At 38.3% G+C, this 23062-nt stretch overlaps 3 protein-coding genes across 4 annotated transcripts; 2 read left to right on the top strand and 1 right to left on the bottom strand.

Annotated features, from left to right (window-relative positions):
- The first annotated feature begins 4373 nt into the window (after positions 1 to 4373).
- LOC125479783 (ethylene-responsive transcription factor ERF061-like) lies at positions 4374 to 5821 on the top strand. The gene has a single exon (XM_048589775.1). It carries the CDS (start codon positions 4679 to 4681, stop codon positions 5660 to 5662), a length of 984 nt encoding a protein of 327 aa, XP_048445732.1. The 5' UTR covers positions 4374 to 4678; the 3' UTR covers positions 5663 to 5821.
- Positions 5822 to 8816: 2995 nt separating this feature from the next.
- On the bottom strand, positions 8817 to 14439 carry LOC125479766 (DNA primase small subunit-like). Of its 2 annotated transcripts, XM_048589640.1 has the most exons (17): positions 14230 to 14438; positions 13262 to 13391; positions 12811 to 12861; positions 12544 to 12719; positions 12172 to 12249; positions 11957 to 12068; positions 11779 to 11863; positions 11634 to 11685; positions 11484 to 11545; positions 11287 to 11405; positions 11076 to 11197; positions 10860 to 10928; positions 10613 to 10670; positions 10437 to 10510; positions 9621 to 9669; positions 9319 to 9398; positions 8817 to 9039 (listed from the first exon to the last, which is right to left on the bottom strand). In XM_048589640.1, exons 2-17 carry the CDS (start codon positions 13374 to 13376, stop codon positions 8977 to 8979), a joined length of 1365 nt encoding a protein of 454 aa, XP_048445597.1. In that variant the 5' UTR covers positions 13377 to 13391; positions 14230 to 14438; the 3' UTR covers positions 8817 to 8976. The 2 variants fall into 2 exon arrangements, with proteins under 2 accessions (XP_048445597.1, XP_048445598.1); XM_048589641.1 differs by lacking the exon at positions 12811 to 12861 and having other exon boundaries at positions 14230 to 14439.
- A 188-nt stretch (positions 14440 to 14627) lies between these two features.
- On the top strand, positions 14628 to 20050 carry LOC125479767 (probable polygalacturonase). Its single transcript, XM_048589642.1, has 5 exons — positions 14628 to 15354; positions 17699 to 17819; positions 17926 to 18100; positions 18939 to 19009; positions 19274 to 20050. The coding sequence occupies exons 1-5, from the start codon at positions 15028 to 15030 to the stop codon at positions 19909 to 19911; spliced, it is 1332 nt and encodes a 443-aa protein (XP_048445599.1). The 5' UTR covers positions 14628 to 15027; the 3' UTR covers positions 19912 to 20050.
- The last annotated feature ends 3012 nt before the right edge of the window (positions 20051 to 23062 follow it).

Here is a 23062-nt window from a genome sequence, read left to right as displayed (position 1 = left end):
CATTCAATCAGTGGTTAATTATTGGTGAAGAAGATGACTCATATTTTAGTTTTGGCTTTGTTTGTGTTAGTGATATTGCATGCTTACACGTGATGCCTTTCTCGATCACTAGCTAGCATGCATTATTTCTCTTTTTTATCTTACAATTCTTGTCATTTTAATTTACAATTGTCGGTTTATAAAATCAAAATTTCGTATGTTTTTTGAGAAGTAAAAACTAGTTGTCACTAAACCAAATGATTTCGATTATGTTAGCACTTGTCTATTTTCTGTCTCAGTTTTAATGAAAAAATTGCGCTATTAAATGATTATTAGCCGTTTATACATTTGAAACTTGGTGTGAACCTTATACGACGAAAAATTATAACCACACGTATTTTGAAAGTGAAATTCATTGCTAAGGAAACCCATTGTATTATGTACTTGTGGTCATTAAGTCAATTAAAAGACACATGACCTACTTTTCTTTCCCTTTTATTTGCTATGGGCATGACATGGAGAGAAGCAAATGAGTTATCTTCTTCCATGTTGCAGTTCCTAACCCCTTTGGGCTACTCAAATAAAAAAGTTTGTACAAATTTGTGAAACAACGTATAATTCATATGCAACATCAATTCAATTTGCAATGTCACATATAGATTCCCATTAGGGTTGATTGAGAATACAAGTAATTGAAAAGGTATATGGAAATGTTAGGTTTACTTACAGGACCACCCAATCTCTGAGTGGATTCTGTAGACTTTCAATTGCACCACAAGTTTCCCTCTACAATTTATAGCTACCTTCCAACATTTACTTTTGACTTTTTAGCCAAAATGATATTTGAAATTGACATAACTCTTCACTTTGATCTATAAAATTTGATATCAATAGAAGTAATCCCTAAGTTTATTCACAATCAATCATTTTGATCATTCCATGAAAAATCTCTGATAAAAAAAAAAAAATAACAAAAAAAAAAACCCTTAATTTGATAAACAATGGGCCTGAAATGATTTGACAAAATTAGAGGTATTTTTGTCATTTTTCTTAATTTAATAGAGATTTTTCACAGGATGACCAAAATGATTGAAATGATAAACTCAGGAACCAGTTCTATCTATTTTAAATCTCAGAGACCAAAATGAAGAGTTACGCCAATTTCAGAGACTATTTTGACTTAAAAAACCTTTATTTTTTAACCCCTTATTTTATCTGTCAATTCAGAAATTACCACTGAAGTTCTTCAATCATTTACCGTGTTTTAAGAAAATCTCAATTGATATTACAGCTTTTAAGAACCAATAGAATTTGAACATAATTTTGTTGATTAAGACACTGACAGTATCAATGGTTGGCAATTAAAATAAAAAGGTTCAACCATTATTCAAGTTCTCAATCTCATGGTACTTTATTTTCGTATTTATTTCATGCCCTAATGATCATAATATATATAATACCATTGAATATTGATGTGACATTCACAAGAAAATTCTGTAGCAATCTTACATTCTATTTCAGAGAGAAATTTTTCTATGTGTCCGAAATACGGGATTGTAAATTATATGTTATTGTATAAGTGGAGATAAAAAATTTATTTCAAGTGTTGCTCCATTTGTACAATAACATATGACATTTGTGTCTTGTGACATCCCACATCGCCCAGGGGAGTGATCTTTAAATGTATATTCTCATCCCTACCTAGCACGAGGCCTTTTGGGAGCTCACTGGCTTCGGGTTCCGTAGGAACTCCGAAGTTAATTAAGAAGGGGGCTAGAGCAATCCTATGATGGGTGACCCACTGGGAAGTTGCTCGTGAGTTCCCAAAAACAAAACCGTGAGGGAATGGTAAGCCCAAAGTGGACAATATCGTGTTACGGTGGAGTCGAGCCCAGGAAGTGGTCTCGACCGGGCCGGGATGTGACATGTCTATATTCCAGGCACACTAAAATCCTTCCTATCCCAGTGGAATTCTTTGGGTACTATTGAGAAGCTCTTTGCAAACATACCTTTCCCAAATTAGGATAAGTATAATTTTTCACAGAGCACAAAACCTTCACTTCATGTACACAGAGAATATGTAGTTAGGAATCCACATCAGGGTGGATTAAACTAATCTTGTGAGAAAATGTAATGAAATAGACCTTACCGCTTATTATAGTAACCCATTATTATTCAATATCCAATCAAAAATAGATAACGAGGACGTAAATATTTGGATATTTTCAACGGAAAATTCTAAGGACATTGGCTCACGTGTATGCTAATAATATAAATATTTGACACATGCAAACTTTACTATAAATTTCACATACGTTAACAATTGATAATAATTTTGACGTGATTATTCGTAAAACTAATATATAAATATATTCCCTAGAAGCCAAGGAATTTGGAACACTTGCACGAGAGACTTCCCCACTTGCACAACTTGTTCGACATGAATGGATCAAATTCCAAACCCTAATTATTGCTAACGTTAGAAGCTTAGAAATCAGATCAAACTTCCCTACTTGACATAATCGTACTATTAATCCAAAACGTCAAGTGGTATCACGTGGTATATCCACATACATGTACAACTATTTGTTTGAAGTGATGATCGAATGGATAAAACTCCAAACTGTAATACTTAATGTTAGAAAGCTTAGAAAATGGATCAAACTTCCTCACATATAGAAACGCGGTATTAACGGTCTGTAATATTTAAGTAGGTATTTCAAAATGTAGGTAAGTCTAGCGGCGAAGCCATCAAGGGATCACGATGGTCTCATAAGGTCCAATTTGACATTTTTTTTCTCATGCAGAAAAGTTTAGTATTATACTTATGATTTCAAGGTTTTTTCGGAGGCACATGGTCCCAATCCGAGTCCGACATTTTTTAATTTATTTCATCGTGTTTGATTTAAGGTTGGTGACTCTTATGAATTTTAAGCAATCCGTTGCTTGTGAGTTCTGCGAATGAGGGAGGGAGAAATAAATTCAAAGAGGTTTGGGATTTAGGTCTAAAGAAGAGGAAGATGATGACGATTCCATAATAGATCCACACAACATTGGACAATTGCTCACTACACGACATAATAAATTTGTAAGATTAAGAGAGCGTTAAGATTTGAGACTTTTGAGCTTCTTCTAAATTAAAATCTTGACTCCACAACTAAGTAAGTCCTTCCGACGCACACGCTAGTTTGAAGGAAATGGGATCAAACTACAAACCCTAATAATTGCTTAATGTAAGATGGCAAGATGCCTTACAAATCATGGCTAGACGATCAAGCTGCGAATATTCACAGATATGATTGAACTTTATATGAAAAGGCAAAATATCTGTGCAGTTGGACTGGAAGGGAGAAGAGGGCAGACGCGTGGCAGAGAAGAGTTATTGAAGGTGTGGACTGTAACAGAAGAGCTGACTCTCTCTATCTGTAAAATAAATCGACAAAGTAGCTTTTGATCGGACAGACAGAGGGGACCGCCGACCACACGGAGTGAGTGAGTGAAACCAAAAATCTTACACGATTGATTCACATTCACAAACAATGAACACAACATTGGATTTGCTTGCATATACAGTTGAATTACACCTTTTGGGGTTTCTAGATCCTTATGCAATTACAATGTCACCCTTTATCCTTTCTTCATTTCCATAATTATTTTGCACTTTGTGTGGTTGAGAGCCTTCCATTTGTCTTTTCAATTTTCATTCCTTCCTAAGCAATTTCAATGCAACTAAAACTCGATGATAATTGGTTATAATGTAATGACTCATCCATGTGAGGGTTATACTATACTGATGTAAATTAAGTTAACACACTTCTTCGCAAATAAGCTGGCAACCTCATATCTCGTGTTAACAACTTTTTAATATAATTTCTAACAATTGTTGAATCTCAAAAGTTTAATATGTTAAGGGTTGAGGCAACTGAATTGCAAGCTAAGCATACTCAAACAGAAATTTGAGACTGCATAAGCTTTAACTAATGAGGATCAAGTTAACACCCTCAGTCACTTGCAAATTTTCAACTTCACGATAACTGATGCAGTATTAGATTATTGCTAAATCTCAGAAGCTTAAGTTGTTAAAGAACGAGACAATTAAAAATCAATAGTCGTTATGTAATTTTGTGATTGTAAAAGGAAATGAAAGTAATGAAATTAACAAAAAAAGCTCTTATTCTTCAACTCAACAAACGAATTAAACCAAAAGTTAAAGAAAGAAAATAAATAAAAAATCTAAACACAAATTTGGCTCATTTTCCACACCAAAGGGCAATATAGTCATATTAAAAAATGGGTTGAGAGTAACCATGTAGAATTTTAGATCGTGGACAGAGGTAGATGCTAAAAATCCAACCAATACACTGCAGCTATAAATAGCAACACCATCCACCCTTTCAGCATAGTAATTCCACAAATCTTGCTCCAAAACTTCAGAGAACAAAAAGCTTCCCCCTTTCTTTTAAGTTTTAACTTGAGCTCTGATCTTTTATATTTTCCGATCCATATATTTTTTTCTCGGATCATCACTCACTTCTTCTCCTTCATTTTCTTTGTTTTCCCATCTGAAAATTTTCAGTTTTTGTTCTGAATTTTTGGGAAAAGGGACTTCTTTTTGGTACCCTGTTTTCCTACACACTGATAATATTTCAGAACAGTCTGTTTCAATTTTGCTTTTTTTTTTTTTTTCCCCCAGAAAATCATGGACACAATGCAAGAAAACAATCTTGCTTTTGGGTTCACAGACGCCATTGACATCCGATCTTCTCTCTCAAGTATCATACTAACAAGCTCCACAAACACCCTGGACTCGATTTTTTCTCACTGCCCACAAACACTCACCACCGCCGTAACAACCACCAGCAGCGGCAGTTCTGTATCCGAGCCGCTGGGCTCATCAGTTTACCTCCGCCAAAGAGACCTTCTCCAGAAGTTCTGCGATGAAAGCCGAGCAAACGCAAACGCCACGGTTTCGCGCTCTTTTGAGACGAACCCATTGCAGAGCTCGGCTTGTTCTTCGACCACTTACATGGCTCCATACAAGAAGAAGCTCTATAGGGGAGTACGGCAGAGACATTGGGGCAAATGGGTAGCCGAGATCAGACTCCCTCAGAACAGAGTGAGGGTCTGGCTCGGCACCTACGACAATGCGGAAGCCGCCGCCTATGCGTACGACAGGGCGGCCTATAAGCTCCGCGGTGAGTACGCGAGGTTGAACTTCCCAAATCTTACGGACCCGAGCAAGTTGGGTTTCGGCGACGGTTCTAGACTGAACGCCGTGAAAAACTCCGTGGATGCGAAAATCCAAGCGATTATTCAGAAGGTGAAGAGGGACAGAGCCAAGAAGAATGTGAAGAAGAGCAGTTCTTCAGTTGGTGGCGGTGATGGGAGTTTCAGTGAGAATGGGAAGGTTGTGAAGGTGGAATCCTCTCCGTCGTCCTCGTCGTCGCCTTTGGTCTTTGGCGACGGTTTTGGCCACGAAATGTCGTCATTAACCCCGACGCCGACCGTGTCTGAGGACGGGGTTTGGAGGAGTGAGAAGAACTCACCGCCATCTGTTTCAACAGAGTTTCAAATGGGGATGGCGGAGTTGGGAATGGGAGAAGAGTCGGAATTTGAAGGGTGTTCACTTGCAGGAATGCCTTCATTTGATCCTGAGTTGATTTGGGAAGTTCTTGCTAATTAGAAAGAGGATTTGATCTGGGAAACCTTGGTTTTTAGATAAATTTTTGCAAATTTAGGTATACAAGTGGTAGTATTTGTGTTTCTTGTTTTTGTGTAGCTCTAGTACTTGGGAGTTTTTGAGTGTAAATTGTAGTTTATAATAAGTTGAGCTATCTTAATATGTTTTTCTTGTTTTAAACTAGGGGAGGAAAAAAATATCGAAATCCCGAACCGTATCGAAAAAATCTTGAAACCGAATCAAAAAGATTTCAAACCGAAAATCCTGAAAATTTTGGTACCGATCCTAACCTGTTCAGTACAAGATTCGGTCTCACAATCTGATTTTTTCGGTAATCCCAAACCGAACTGAAGTTAAAATATAAGTAGTTTTAGATATCGTAAGTTGTTGGATTGGTTGAGAATTAATCTCAGCCGTTCATTCAAAATGACAAATCTCTCTCGACCTCCACTCTTTCACTTTCTCCCCCTTACCTTCACACTCCATCCAGACTCCAGCCTTCCATTTTCTTTTTGCGTTCGACAACATCCTCTGCATTCGATAATCAATACAACCACCTCTGCTTCCTTCTACTTCTCTCTTCATTAAGGTAATATTCTTGTCTTCATCTGGTAATCTTGATGTGGTAAAATTTGTTTGTGGCTTCCATTCATTTTTAATTTGGGCATTTGAATTCTAGGGTTTTGGATTTCGTTTGCAATTTGGGGTTTTTAATCATATGGTTCTTGTATAATTCGTTTATTTCCTCCTCGAAGCTAGCAGACCCAAGCTCCTTCGCCTCCCCCTCCAACTCTCTCTGTGAAATAGGGACTTGCATGTTATCAAGCCCTGTAGTCGAAGAGAAAAAGTGCAAATGTTTATTGTTTCAGAAAGCTTTTTGCATTAGGGTTTGTGTTCTGCAATCTTCATTGAATCTAGCACTCTTCTTCAATAGTTTGTACTTTAATGACAGCAGCTGCAATTTGTGTTTCCGACAACATTGCTAGCAAGGCAAGTTTAAATAAATTCATTTTTTATCAGTTCATGGTATTAATTTTTGGAATTTCTAACCGCGAAGCCTTCATAAAACATGGTGGATTAGATTTGTTTTATTAGCAAGATACCATCCATATTGGAATTCTATGCTTCTTACAGTCCCCTCTCTTTCTTTACAGGCATGAGAGAATTTAGGCCAATGAGTTTGGTTTCTTGCCTTGGACATTCTGGGGGAGGATAGTTTTCTTTATTTTTTGATGAATGTTGCAATAGCAGAATGCTTCGCCGAGACTTTCTTTGAATTCGTGTGTGTATTTGCTACTTTAGCTACTACACTGTCTAGTTGTAAACAAAGTTTCTATGTTGTTATGATTGTTTTGACACATGAGCCCAAAACTATTTCAGGATTTCCGATTTGTCCCGCAATCCTGAAACTATTTCGTGATTCCTGAAAATTTGGTTTGAGATCGATTTTGAAATTGAGATTTCCAAAAACTTCGGTTTAAGAATTGGGACAAGGGTTTCAGTTCGGTATCTCATACCTAACTAGCCGAGCTTATCACTATGTTTTTTATTTATTATGTTTCGGTTCTTTTTTGGGGAAAGGGATCCTCTCCGGATTCCTTCCATCAAATTCATTAAGTTCGGGGATCCAGACAGTTCAAATTTGATCCAACGGCTACAAATAAGGAGCATTTTTAAAAAGTATAATAACTGTAACTATTGGATCAAATTTCAACGGTCCGGATCCCTTTCTCTTTTTTGGGGCTATATTTGGAGAGTTTCTGTTATGTCACCGAGTGTCATAGAGAGTCGGGATGAGAGATAAAGAAATGGGGGTATAAATGACGCTCCGTAACACCCAAAATTTTCTCATGTATTTGTGCCTTGTCTTCTTTATCGAGGCACTTTACAGTCATATAAAATGTCTGAGGGATCATGAGTTGTTAATTATGGTTGTTTATCTATCGGTAAGGTGATTAATGAATGAGATAAGCTTGGCTCCTTAAGATTGAGGAGGAATTTTTCCTCAATTCACTTGGTGACTAACTCAACTTCATATTTATGATTGGAATTATATCATAAATCATTATGTAAAGATTATCTCTACAAAAAATCAATTAAAACTAAGATTGTTTGGTCAATCAATTGTAACAAATAGATATACGATTCATAATTAATTTATTGAATATGTTCATATGTTTGTACATAGTTTGATTACTAAACACTCTCATGTTTAAACTTTTTTTTTTAGCATAGATGATCTTTATATAGTGATTTATAATATGAAAGGTTTCGATCATAAGTATGAAGTTTCATGAATTGGCTACATATTTAATTGAAGAGGAACTCCTGATTCATTGAGGAGCCAAGTTAATTCCTTAATGAACTTTAACGCTCGTTTCCTACAAGTGTAACTCTCCATGCATTAACAAAAGGAATGTTGTTTGGCTCCTTTTGGTTTCAAAATTACAGTTTGACAAGTATACAATTATAACTCCAAAATTCTATATACATGTCAAATAGTAATTGCATTGGGGACTTCCCTTGAAAGAAGCCAAGTATTTTTTTTGAAACAAAATACTCAAATTTTGGACCCATCAAAATATTTGGATCTTCAAAGTTTCTTGTATAATTTATTAGAGTACTCAAATTGTTGAAGTGTATTGAGCATTATCACCATATGACGGTCATATATGCTGTAGTGACATCCAAAGAACATATAGACCGTTAAATAATGATATTATTCAACACTTGTAAGTTGTAAGCATCGTAGCAAAATTCCAAGAATTTACTAATAGTCAAAGTTCTTATAAGAGATGATGGATGGTGAGGTGAGCCACGTAGGTGAAGAAGAAGCAAAACCTTATCTCTAATTCCTGCATTTTGGAGAGATGAGAAACCATGTGAACGTAATGTCTCTTCACTCATCGTCCTTTCAAGAACGAGACAACACACCACTTCCGAGCACTGACTTAATCCATTTTACCAATTCGAGTACCAATACTGGTTGTTTAATTAAAAAGTATACAACTGGTGGTTGAAATGGTTAATCATCATGTCATAAATGTTGGGTTTCGATCCACGTCTATCGTTTAACAAAGAACGGATGTCGTATTGGTAACGCCAACATCTACATTGACTGAAATGAAATGTTATTGATGGCTTATAGACAAGAAAGTGACACTGAATAGTGCTCAAACGCTAGTATTAGTAAATATCTACAAATAGATGTCGGTTCTTCGTTAAAATCTTAATTGTCGAACGAAAATATAATTTCAGCATCAACTAGATCCATGAAAGTTGGACATCATAACATGAATTGATAGTAGCAAACAGTTTTACCAATTAAAGGAGTTCTTCGACTGCTGCAGTCTCGCAGTGTAGGAGCTTTCCATCTCCTCCTGCAACATTCATGAATGAAAAAAACATGTACATACATAAGAACTAAGGCTGAAAAAATAATAGTGTTATAACATTACGACGTAGTTGAATACTGTATTGTACTCTACAGAAGTAGTTCATTCAAACAAAGAAACGGGGTTAACCCCAGTTTCGCTTGACAGAAATACGGTTTCAGACTAATTCTCAAGTAAGTAAAGAGAACTGCAGCATGAGAAGGTGATTCTGGCTTATAGGTCAGTTTTTCAATAAAAGAAGAATTATAATAAAATGTTATGTACCTTGCAAGATTTTAGCAGAGGCTGCAGAAACGATGATCTGAAAAACCTGATTGATTGTCCGAGTGCCGTTCTGTCCCATTCTGTGATAAAGGAAAAGATATATGATACCATCAATCATAATAGAAAACATTTTCTCATTTAGAGAAGGTTCACCTGAAGTGAACATTTTCCTGCTCACTAATCATACATGATACAGTATACAATCACCCAACAGGACAATGTTTCCGCGAGGTATAAACCCCTATGCTCAATCAGATTTGATGTTCAACAAAATGAAAGATAAGCGGTGTTACTTGACGCACCATTATCACCTTCTGCTCTCAAACCTCCAATGTTGAGTTGTTCTAAAAGCTGGATTCAAAGTAATCATGTAAGAAACCAAAAACTAAAAGACAATGAATTGCAGGGCAAAAGAAAAGCAGCTCATATAGCATCTACAAAATAAAAGGCATGTATGACATCTTTATGGATGCTTGGAATTTTCTAGTTTCAGATGAAGAATGTTGCACAATAACTAGATAGCCTTACAAGTATGCATAAAGAAGGCAGCTGGCTAATGAATCATGCAGTCGAATAGAAATCAGAATTTGACGAGTAAGGAACGTTAGATGGACAAAAATTCTTTGCTCAATACGATTAAAATTGAACTAGAACTCATGTTTCCCAACACTGTAAAACAGGCTATTTTTCAATATCTGGATCAATCATTCATAAAGATTGAAAGAGCGAGGAGGGTGTTGCTCAAATGATTAGACCAACAATGTTATATGCACATGGTGCTAGGCAACTAGGTTGCAACATGTCCATAGGATGAATGTAGCTGGATAACAGATGTAAAGATACTTGAGTGATAATACAAACAAAAGATGCAATTAGAAATGTATGCATTCATAAAACGGTAGAAGCGTATCAATTGAACATATTGTGAGGGGAAAATTGTTTAAAGAGGTTTTGAAAATGTACAACCATCTAGAAATGCAGATGTCTGAAATTATATTATTATTTCAAATATACTATGCTACATGTTGAATTTATGGAAAGTCGGACAAAAAATAACAGACCCACAAGAAAATATGTATGCAGAGAAGAACGAAACTGTACATGTAGTAGATACTTACAGTGGAAAGGGTTGGTACTGCAGTAGGATCAAAGTCCTCACAATGATTTGGATCAATTGGAACACAAACATGACCTGAAACAAAATAATAAAAAAGAGCATCATTAAGAATATCCAGATGCATAGTAATCATATCTGGTACCACCCAAGAAAGGAAAGAGTGCCCCAGGGACTAACCTGTTTTTGGGTGTACACAGAATGGTGCCTTTAACAAATGGTTCATGTGTTTTGAAACCTGCCATAAACAGATACATTGCAAGAGAGAATCTTTCAGCATATAATTCTAAAGTAATTTGTTTATACTCGCTACCTGATATCCACACTTCCACAGTGTAAATGAATCAGAGGAGGATGTATACTAGAAACTAGTCACTAGTATTGGATAAAAGGAGACAGTAAAAGAAAGTGAAGATGTTGTTCAAACCTCCATGTCCAGCCTAGGGTAGGTAAAAGAGAACACAATCTCTTCAACACACCTACGCAATCCTTGCACCTTAAATAATAAATGATATCAAGAGAAATTAAGTACAGAAGAGGTTAAACTACAATGTAAAACATCAAAATCCTATCACAAAGACTAGAATTGCCACAGGACAATGTACTTTAGGACTTAAACTGACAAACATCCGCTACTTTGTACCTTAGGTTTTCCAGATTGCAGCATAGTTTTTAGCTGCTCCCATCTAACAACATTAATGTCTTCTTTTGAGCTGGAGGTTTGTCTCTTCTCTTGCCACCTTCCACGAAGCTCAGAAGTAATAGCTGCAAGGATAATTAAAGTACTATAACTTGTCCATCATTCCAGGATAGGGCACAAAAATGCACAGGGCATGAAAAGAAACATCGTATACATTGATCAGGATCAGGAATCATATCCAAGATCTTTTCATATCTTTCCTCGGTTGAAAATATCTTTTGACTCAAAAGCAATTTCTTAAAGAACTCTGTAAGAACTCCAGTATAAGCTCTCCTGCAGGAATGAATAGGTGTTAGTGGACGCAACAAATTGTCCAGTATTAGAAAGTCAATAATACATGCGACAACTTACGAAAGGAATGGATGGAGAGCATGACCAGTAAAAGAAACCTTTTTCTGACTGTTTTCATTGCCCTGAACAAAATATAGAATCAAAATATTTCACAGAAATGTACCGTATAAGATATCTCAAAACCCAAATGTACGTTAAACAGTGCACCACCTTATAGACACGAAAATAATCAGCAATAGCTGCCCTCTGTTCATTTGTCAGCCTGCAGAAAAATAATGCTCATAATTGGAGTTTCATGACATGTCTTAAGAACCTAAGAAATGGAAGTATAGATTACAGCTGTTCAGAGAATTACCTTCTTGCTTTCCCATCACAAACCCAGCAATGAACACCACGTCTACCACTATATACCCAGAGAATGTGACTGAAACCAAAGTCATCTGCAGAAATAGATTTAGAAATTTGAAAAGGCAACGTTATAACTTGTAACCAGAAATCACACATACATCATTGACAATTAACAAAGTTCCTACCTCTAAGGGCTGTATCAATCACTTTGATAGCAATTGTCATAAGTGGCCAGCACTCCAAGCAAACATCAGCTCCTGAACAGCAGTACCTCACATCATCGTAGTCAGACATATCCTGTAGGAGAAAACCCAGTCAAACATGTCGTACAACAGTCGTAGTAAAAATTTCAGTTTGATTGTGTTATTGACAATTCAAAGTTTAAGTGTGATTAGCTTACTATATCAAAGATCAGCTCCCTCTCCACTGGGGTGAAAACATTATCGCCACTCTGAGCATATGCGTGCCTCTTTGAAGGCTGCAAATAAGAAAGATTAAAACTGCAATGAGAGATATGGTGATAAAAGGTCATCACACACCCAATCATAGGTAAAATTAAAATCAACAAGAAACCATGGATTGAGATTCTGTCTCTGATCTATACATGCGCATTGTTGAATAACATTTTTTTTTCAATTTGCATGATTCAATTAGTAATCGAGTCAATACTGGCATTATGAAATAGTTGGGCGGGAAGAGCGGCATTATGGTGTATACACCGCAAAAGTTTAAGCCACAAAATCATATTTGGTTTAGAAACAAGAAAACTTACATCAACACTATACACAGGTCCAATATCTATTTTGACTGGACACTTTTCTTTGACAGAACTTTCAAGCTCAGATGCAGAGTTGAAGGACTGGAACCGCAGATAGACATCATTATCCAGTGTGAAAGAGAACTCTCTCCGGCTAAAGTAGGACTGGTCGCATGCAGGATGCTTCCCATCTGCAAATAAGCAATCAGATTACGTATTCACATTAGGGACAACTTTCAGTGCATAGGTCAGGGACCTGGTTGATTAAGATCTATGGCTTACCATTTCCATAGGACATCCATTTAAAAATATCCGCATATGGAAAGAGTTTTCCTGCCACAAATAACACTTTCTTTGAGGGGAAGATTACTGATATCTTGTTACACATTAAATAAATCAGATGCTAATATCTAATTCTAAGTTCTAACTCGTAAAGTCGTAAGTGACTTAAAATTATAACCATCAATCAAACTAATTCAACAAGCTGAAGTGGTGATCTGCTCATGTTTTGAAATGTACAGAAGCATAAGTTTCTACAGCGGTCATAAATGTGAGGATGTGAAGGTAAAAGAGTCCCACATCGGTAAAAGGAGAAACCTTGCAAGGGCTTATCAGAGGTCGGGCTACTCCCCATATTGCCAACTGTTTTATGGTGGAACCTCAACTTTCTTCAATAAATTGCGTAGCTAATCCGAATCACATTTAAATAGAATATAACTAAAATAGGGTTTACCATAGTAAACTTTGAGATAATGGGAGTTAAATCCTGGAACAACACTCCCTTGTTTCTGTTCATATTCGTCGATCATCATGTCATCGCTTCCTTTAGAGACTTGCTCTCCGGTCATGTTTGAACAGATTACCTGCATTCCATGTCCGATCAACATTGTCAAATTTCCAAAATTCATATAGATTTAAGCATGTAACTACTAAGCCCTAACCTAATAGCACTGACAAATTGTACAAGTTTATAACATTTTAGTATCACAACCAAACAGCATAAATCTGCACGCAAAATTGACAATGGCAGTATCTATGTAAAAATCAGAAATTAAGCGTCACTTGTTGAGCTTTTCCACAAAGTCAACAAAATTAGATAATTTTAACGATAATCCAATAATGCCATCATATTTCGCTGATTGCAGATAACTGAATCAGTTGAAATTTCTCCATTTCTAGGTTTAATTGGATCAAAATTCTAGCATTCCAACAACACGTAATTGGTTCAAAGCCATTAGATGGCAACCCTAACTCTCTGCTTGGTTGCCGAGACAAACAACTTCTCTGGAAGATTTCTCAAAATTCAGAGAAATTAAAATTAAAATACAAGCAGGTTAAATAATCGATTTCCTAACTCCCCCTAAAAACCCAACAATGAAATTAAAGAAAACTAACATTTCAACGAGAATGAAAAAAAGGCCCAAATTTCAAATCCCAGGATAATAAGGATTTGTGATACTTACTGTCAATTGTAATGTCAATCAACCTTCACCCCAGAGAACTCACTCATCGCAAATCCAGCTCACCCCCAACACATTTCAACAGAGAAACCAAACTAAATCCCAAAAGAACAAAAACCCAGCTCCAAAAATCAAATAAAAACAGACCCAGATGACCATTTCAATCAAATCACAACCAAAAAACAAGCAAGATCCATGTGAAAATCGCAGCAAATGAAAGGAAGCAGAAGAAAATATTTACCTTGCTGGGTACACGAGTTGTTCGACTTCGTTGTTCGTCGGAGGGAGAGAAACTGATTTCCAGAGAGTGAGTCAGGAAAAGAAGATCGAAGCCTGATGATGATGGCAACGGACAGAGGGTAGCGATGTATGGAGCTAGGACGATCGGAGAGAGTTAGGAGGAGAGAGGTCTGAGTGAACTGTGAAATGAGAGGAGTCGGGAGGACCAGGAGGAAACAATTTCTTGATTTTCTTCTATTATTCATTCTAGAAACGGGCCGGGCCGGCGGCCCGTCCACTTCTATTTCAAGATCCGCCCCGCCCCGCTAATATGGTATACCCGAACCGCCCCGCCCCGTTTTGTGTTTAGAAATTTTGGACCCGGCCCTTACCCGCCCCAAACAACGGGTACCCGCCCCTACCCGCGGGTCCAGGATCCGTTTGCCCAACCCTAGTACTAATATTATCAACCACCGACCGAGGTTCATAAAGTGTTGAGCTCCCCAACGTTCCTCTACTCACAAGCTCCCTCCTCCCTTTTTGGCCGTTGGAGACAATCACTCGCAGACAAAAAGCACCGCTCCAGAACCCTCCGATTCCGAATTCCCACCACCCTCACGACTCTTCTCAGCCGTTAGATCAGCTTCCCAAAACCCACAACCACTCCCCAGTAAGATCTTCAACCGCAAGCTTCTTGCTTTCGGTTAATTAATGCAAACCCCATTTCGCATCTCAACCAAAAATTCGACTGTTGGAACCTTCTCGTTGGAGCTCATCTCAATCCCGCAATTACCCTCGTAGTTGCTCGAAACTACGAGAAATGGGTTCTCTCTGGCTTTCCCTTTCACTCCTCATCTGCCTCAGCTACTTCTCGCTCTCGGCGGCGGACCCGGTGACTTGCTCCGGGATAGTGCCCATGAGTTACCGGAACGACAAGATTTCGATAGCGGATTTTGGTGGCGTTGGCGACGGCGTTACGCTGAACACCAAGGCGTTTCGGGAGGCGATTTATCGGATTCAGCATTTGAAGAGGAGAGGTGGTACGCTTCTTTACATACCTCCTGGGGTCTACTTAACAGAGAGCTTCAACCTCACTAGCCACATGACTCTTTATTTGGCTAAAGGTGCTGTCATCAGAGCCACCCAGGTAAAAATCCAGCGTGCTTGTTTATCACCAATTCAGTAAGTTCATCTGAATTTTGTTCTGTAATTTGATATTTTTACTATGCTAGTGATTAATTTTAGGACCCAATTTTAGTTTTGATCTACATTTTTTTTTTGCTTAAGTTTTAGTGGGATGTCTATTTTTATCGAAAGAGTTAATGTGATGAGGAGATAAACCTGGTAGGGGTGACCGACGGGGTCATTCTCAGTCAGTTTCTCAAGAAAACATGAAACCCTGTATTTTAGTCTCACTTGCGCTCACACGGATCCTACTCAACGCGAGAGGGTGGGCTTTAACTTACATTAAGCAAGTTTACTGCCACATGGCATCGTCATCCAATAATGCAACACCATTACCATTTATTGAGAAACTTACTCATGACATTGTTTCATTGGAATGAATCCCACCCAATTGGAGAGCGCTATCTTACATGGGATGGGTTCATTGCCATGTGGCATCCTGATCCAGTAATTCAATGCCACATTATTGAGAAACTTACACATGACATTGTTTCATTGTAACGAGACATTATGGTGGTAGTGAACCCGTCCCATGTAAGTCATTCTCGAGAGTGTGGGGTCCCGCAAATAAGTGGGTTATTTCAGGTTGTGCAAGATGCTACTTTGTGTTTCTTGGTGATTTAGGGTTTGTGTTTAAAATCCCATTTGTGTTGGGTTTGTGTGGCTTAGCAAGAATGCCTGTGTATGGAGTCCTTGAGGCTTTGTGGTGGAACCAGGATTAAAGTAGGAAGACAAGGTGGGCCTATAGCAGCATGTCTGCATGTGCATAACATTTATAGGATTGATGAAATCAGATTGCTGGACAGCTAGATGGGTTTGCCACTGGTTTTTGTCGTCTTTGAATCTACCCCAATATAGAGATTAGTATATTGCTGATCCTACACAGATAAGAATGGCTTGGATTAGGATACTATTTTTTATTTAGAAAAACTCAAAACTAGGTTTGTTATTATGTTATTATTGAAGCCATTCCTCTAAAGTTATGTCTTCTATTAATTAAACAGTCTATTCTATGTTTAAAGCCATAAGCCATAAGCCAAATCACCATTAAATTGCTAAGTTTAATTTTGAGTCAACTACATTTTACACCCTCTAGGTTTGGGGTTATTTTTAAAATTGGCCTTAAAGTTTTAATTTTCTCATATTGCACCCCAAGGTGTTGAAATTGTATCAGGTTGTGCCTTCTTTCTGATTGATTGTATGTCAATTAATTGATGACATGGTGAGCTTGAGACCCTACTTTGTAAGCCACATTTGCACCACATTAACCAAAAAAAAAAAAAAAAAATTAGACATCCAAAGAGACAAAAGGTGTCAGTTGATACAATGTCAAAAGTCAAAACCTTAGGGTACAATGTGAGAAAGTTGAAACCTCATGACCCATTTTGAAAATCACCTCAAACTTGAAGGGTGGAAAATGTAGTTGGCCCTTTATATTTTAACTGTCATGAAAGGGAAACCTGTCCTGGAGTTTGGTATGATTTCTTGTTTAATGTGGGAAAAGAATGTGCCACCCTAATCACCGGGACAAAGTGCGCCACACTTGCTCGGTCAGTTCTTTTTTAACTTGGACTTGGAGTTAACTGGCATGTTCAAATGCTTTAGCATAATGGTGTAATTGTGCTAGCAGTAAATCTAGTGGTTGCTTTTCTCATAAGCATCTTTACATTTATTCTCCTTCTTTATGGATAGAAAATTCGGTCTTTGTAAATTTACAATTTTAAATGATGACACAGCAAACAAATCATTAGTTTCGTTTGTTGTCCTTATTGGGATTAGAAGTGCAATAATTTTAACTCTCATACCGAAAGTTTTTCCAAATGAGATCAGTTTCCACTATTGTTTCTGCATTTTGTGAGGTAAATCATCAATACATCATTGGGGTGTGATATCCATCCACACACCCTTTTTTACTTTTCCCACACCTTTTTAGTTTTCAGCCGTCAGATCGGATGAATTGAAAAAGATCAACGGACATAAATTAATAAGGGGTGTGTGAGAGGTAAAGAGGGGTGTGTGGATAGCACACCCCTACATCATTTTCAAAATTTTCACTTTTGTTTTTTGCTGATTCCAGCAGCATTGTTCTAAATATTAATGTTGCAAAATTGCAAATCCTGATTCCGGCAGTATGGTTCACTTCTGTATTTTCACTTTTATATCCTTGTATAATCAGAAAAAAAAAAAAAATCCTCCTTTTTCTGTGATAAAATTAAACACTTTTTGTGAATGTTGATATATTTGATTGCCATTGTTTCATGTGATGTTCCGCTCCTTCTAACTCTCTTCATGTGTTAATGCTTCAGGACACTAGGAATTGGCCGCTGATTGCTCCTTTGCCATCTTATGGAAGAGGGAGGGAGCTCCCTGGAGGAAGGTATATAAGCTTTATCCATGGAGATGGAGTTCATGATGTGGTTATCACTGGTATGTTTCAACGATATTTGATGTGGTTATCAAGGTATATAAGTTGGCATAGCTTCTGTTTTTTGTTGTATAGATACCTTATATCTAATAAATTGTTCCTTTTCAGGTGAGAACGGAACCATTGATGGCCAAGGGGATGTATGGTGGAACATGTGGAGGCAAAGAACTCTTCAGTATACTAGACCAAATCTCATTGAATTCATGAACTCGAAAAACATTATCATTTCCAATGTGATTTTCCAGAACTCTCCCTTTTGGAACATTCACCCTGTGTATTGCAGGTAACAGCCAAACTCTCCCTTTTTTGTACGTTTGTTTTTATTTCGGATAGCTTGTCAGCTTAGGGCTCCAGCTCCACATGAATTAAGAATGTTTAATTAATTAAGGACTTTTTCCATATGTGTGATAATAAAAGGGTAATGGAATTAGTCTGAAGAAACTTGGAATCAAGTTATAAGTTTGCGATAAAGAAGGGCATTGACGGGTCCATACGCATTGTCCAAGTCAATCAGAAATGTTAATTGAGGGATAGTACAAAGGATGGTTGCCACTTACCATGTTAACGTTCTAATGCTTAACTCACTTCACTAATAGATTCCAAACTTCTGTCAGTAGCTGAAGAGAACTATATTTTTGTAGAGGGTTGGTAACTTGGTAAATTGTATAACCAGTTCAACCTGAAGTTGAATGCTATCTAATTAGGATTAGGTAGGAAATTTTGTATGTATTACTGTTAAATGCTTCATGAATTTTCCATGACTTTTCCAATATATTGAAATTATAAGCTGAACTTAGATCAAATCTACTGGCCTAAAACTGATATATATCATCTTAATTCGTTTCGTGTATATACTCTTGAAGCTATTATTATACATGTACTAGGTGTTGTGTTCGACTGTACAGGTAACCGGCCGTTAGGGAATCTACTTTGGTAGATCAAATTGATTCTATGGTACGATTCCAAGTTGGATACAGAAAAGTTAAATGGAAAAGAAAATTATAATAAACATTATTCTATTCTATCAGGAGGCACTTGGGTTAAGAATGCACCTTCTGCAAGGAATATTGTAGAATTATTGAGCTGTAATTTTAGACTGATACGTTCTTTCTTCTCTGCAGCAACGTTGTTGTCCGGTATGTCACAATATTGGCTCCATCTGACTCTCCCAACACCGATGGAGTAGATCCAGGTAGATGGGAAGTTTCTAAATAGGCCACATCTTGTTCACTGAGAAAGAAAGTTACCTGCTGCTAGATTGGAATTATCTATAAATTTTCTAAATAAGCCGCATCTTGTTCACTGAGCGCGCCATTACTTCTCAATTGGAATTATCTACAAAATTGTATAGATAAAGTCAGGATTAGTTGAAGAAATCACAAATTGTCTATTTTCCTCGATATAGAGTGCGAAGCCTTTATGTTCATGATATCTATCTTTGTATTCGTTTGTGCAGATTCAAGCTCTAATGTCTGCATAGAGGACTCCTACATATCCACTGGAGATGATCTCGTGGCTGTAAAGAGTGGATGGGATGAATACGGGATAGCTTACGGTCGCCCAAGTTTTGACATTACCATCCGCCGGATTAGAGGATCATCCCCATTTTCTGGAATTGCAGTCGGAAGCGAAACCTCTGGTGGAGTCGAGAATGTCCTGGTCGAACACATAAACCTTCACAATATGGGAGTTGGCATCCACATCAAAACAAACATTGGTCGTGGAGGGTTCATACGAAACATCACTGTGTCAGACGTGTACATGGAAAAAGCGCGGAAGGGAATAAAGATTGCAGGAGATGTTGGAGGCCACCCGGATGAAAAATACAACCCAAACGCTCTCCCTGTCGTGAAGGGCATCACATTCAAGGACATCTGGGGCGTGCAGGTTCAGCAGGCCGGTCTAATCCTGGGCGTGAAGAACTCCCCTTTCACCGGAATCTGCCTCTCCAACATCAACCTCCACGGCGTGATGGGATCAAGAACGCCACCATGGAAGTGCTCGGACGTCAGCGGGGCTGCTCATCTGGTCAGCCCTTTGCAATGCTCGGAACTGAGGGGTGCCCAAGAAACAGCTTCATGTTCCAACTACTAAAAAGTTAAATGTAAACTCCTCCTCTCTGTTCCCCCAAGCTACAAGAATTCAGCTCTGTAGTTTTTTTGTTGTTATTTTTCGCTATCCAACTATCCTATTTCTTATATTTGGGAAAATGAATAAAATGATGATTTTACAATTCTCAGTCCCTGAACCGTTCGCTTTTAAGTATGTAGTCGATATGTCATTAGTATTTGATTTTAATCAGTTCAATAATTGAGATTTGCAAAACGAACCAATAATCTCAAACAAAATTCAAATTTATCAAGTGCAAATACATAAACACAATCCACTCATACTCAATACAAATACATACATCCATATGATTACGATTATACAAACATAAATACGATGCTACATCTCTAATGGATGCAAAGTTATTTACAGAAACTAGTAGTAAGCGAAAACAGACAGATAGGTTGATATGAGGGAATCAATCAATGGCTTCAAAGCTCATAAGTGGTTCAAAAACTTGCGGACCCTCCTCATCAAACCGCCCCGATGATGCTCATGATCATGCTTGTGCTCTCTCGGCTGCTTCTCTGTTCCTTCAAATTCTTCGCGGTGGTCGTGTTCATGGTGGTGGCGGCGGTGGTGATGGTGATGAGGCCTCTCGAATTCCATGTCTTCCTCATGCCTGAACGGGAACCTCGGCCCACCGTGGCGGATATTGACCCACCTAGCGGGGATCTGGCGCGCTCCGCCTCGAAACGCTGGATCGAACCCCATGTTGTCGCTGGACGCCACGAGCATATCGTCGCCGTACGAAACGGCCTCGCCCTCGCGATGTTCGCGCTTGCCTCCGTGAAAGCGAGGGGGCAGGGGGCGGTGGGCGTGGCGGCAGCGGTGCCCGTGACGGAAAGACAACGGGAAGGGGCGCCTGGGGAAGTGGTGGTTGACGGGGCGGAAACTTATGACGGTCAACGGGACGGTTTCACTGTGCTGGAACTCGGTCGACTCTTCGTTGGCTAAGATGGTGGCGCCGTCAGATTCCGGAAGCTTCGAGGTGGCGATCTCGCGCCATTCGGGAACGGTTGCAGGATCGTCGACGGGTTTCTCGCTAGGCAAGAGGATGGTGGTGGCGGGCCGTCTAGGCTTGGGCCTGGATTCGGGTAACTTGGCGCCGGCTGGATCGCCGCCGTTGATTTCGTTGGCGGGTAGGTCGGACGACGTGCGGGCGTGGGAGAGGGCGAAGAGGAAGAAGAGAGCGGCGACGGTGATGAGGAGCTTGGCCATTTTTCAAATATTTGTGTGAATGGAATAAAACGAGCGGTTGGGGGATATATATACCTGAGGGTTGTAGTATTTCGGGCAGGTGGGGCAGTTGGGATTTTGAAAATTGTTGACTATTTGATAGAGGATTGACTATTTGAGAGAGGGAAGGGAGTGAAAGGCGGGCAAAGGGCAATGGGGCCACCGGCCACGTGATTGGAGGGAGGGGGTTGCCGTAAGTTTGGGTTCATCGTACGAGAGGCGTAGGATGGCGTAGGGGGATGTAACTCGACTGGGTTGACTTGTTAAAAATGGGCACGTGGTCTTCCATAATTTGCAGATTTAACCGTCGATAAGCTTAATATCTTGTAGGGTGATTGACCAAAAACCATCAAAGATGTGCAAAGCATACCGATTCTTCCACGTCTGTACTCGTGTCTTTCTTGTCAACACGACGCGTCATTGGACATTGACTTTAGTTTAGTTCCAAATTTAGTTTGTAACGCCTTAAGCGGGTTTAGGTAGTAGATTTTGTGTTACTCCAGTGATTTGTTTGTGTGGTTTATGCGATTTATGTGTCCTCATACCATTGTTAATATAATGTTGAGAAAATAAGACAAAAGAGAAAACAATTTATAAATACTAACATTTCTCTACACACTTTGTGTGTATGAACATATTTTTTTAGAAAGTGAGAAGGAGAGAGGGAAGGAAGGAGAACGTTGGGGAGTGGGAAGTTGTTTTTGGTTTTTCTTTTTTTCTTAATTTTTATTTATTTATAAATATTAAAGGTATTTCAACATTACCTATAGGTAAGACTTGAATAAAAAACAGTAAAATTTGGGCATGTGAAATTACATTATTGCCCATCATTTTTTTTTTGAGTGATAGAAGATTAATTTTTCTTTTCACCCTCTTTTGATTAACAAATAAGGTTTTATTAATTAGTAGAGATAAACTGACAATTCCAGTTTCAATCAATTAGAATTATTAGAAAAAATTAGGGAAAAAAAAAGAAAAGAAAAAAGAATTGTGTTGGATTTCACCATATCTAATATTTATATTTCCATACGACACAACATTGATACAATATTGGTGGAAAAATAAACCAAGTAAAAAAAAAAAAGAGGTTTATTCACTCAAATAAGCAAGTGAAATCCTTTGTGTTTTTTTATTTGTTCTCTCAATTAGGAAACAGCCCAGATCATTGTCAAGAGGGAAACAACCCAGATCACCAGCCAAGGCCCTTAAATGACCGCTCAGTGATAAAGAAGGTAGGGGTGCAGAGACAGCCAAGAGGTACTCCTAGAAGCAACCACCCTTGAAAGTGTGCGTAATAACTCACTAATCGAGCGCTCTTGCACTGCTGAAGCTATAGGGTGTAAAAATGCCTCTGTAGGGGAGCATTCCGCCGCAAAAACGAGAATGTCGGCTTTAGTAACGCAAACATTGGTCAATATCCAATGCCCCGAGAACCTAAGGCTTTAGTAACGCAAACATTGGACAACAGGGAATATTCTTGTACTATCTCTTGGTGGTCCCAAGGTATAGAGGAGGCTAGGTTAGTTGAAAGATGGTTATCATTTCAAGGACGCGGGATGCTCTTGATTTTTCAAGGTAAAAAGGGGTAGAGAAAATGCCTCGAATCAATGTTCGAGTATCAGGCGCCACGACATTCAAGTAACCCATAGCATACTCTCAAGAAAAGATATATAGAGTAAAAAAAGATGTGGAGTTCGAAAGGGAAGGGGTTTTCTTCGCGGCTTGAGAAAGGGAAATAGATAGAGCCCTGCAAGTTTTTAATTTGTTGCAGGGGAATTTACACAAAGGGGGACGAGAAATTCTTAACGAAGAAAGTGCTCTCTAAACCAAACGTGAAATAGATGGATGTTCTTGTAACTCCACTATCGACTTGGGTTATATATCCAAAAAGGTCTGC

The sequence above is a fragment of a genome, unplaced genomic scaffold (assembly GCF_019419815.1).
Source record: "Pyrus x bretschneideri cultivar Hongxiangsu unplaced genomic scaffold, Pyrus_bretschneideri_v1 Contig3, whole genome shotgun sequence".
Classification (NCBI taxonomy): Eukaryota; Viridiplantae; Streptophyta; class Magnoliopsida; order Rosales; family Rosaceae; genus Pyrus; species Pyrus x bretschneideri.
Note: the sequence above shows the minus strand (reverse complement) of the source record. Positions and strands in the feature narration are given on the sequence as shown.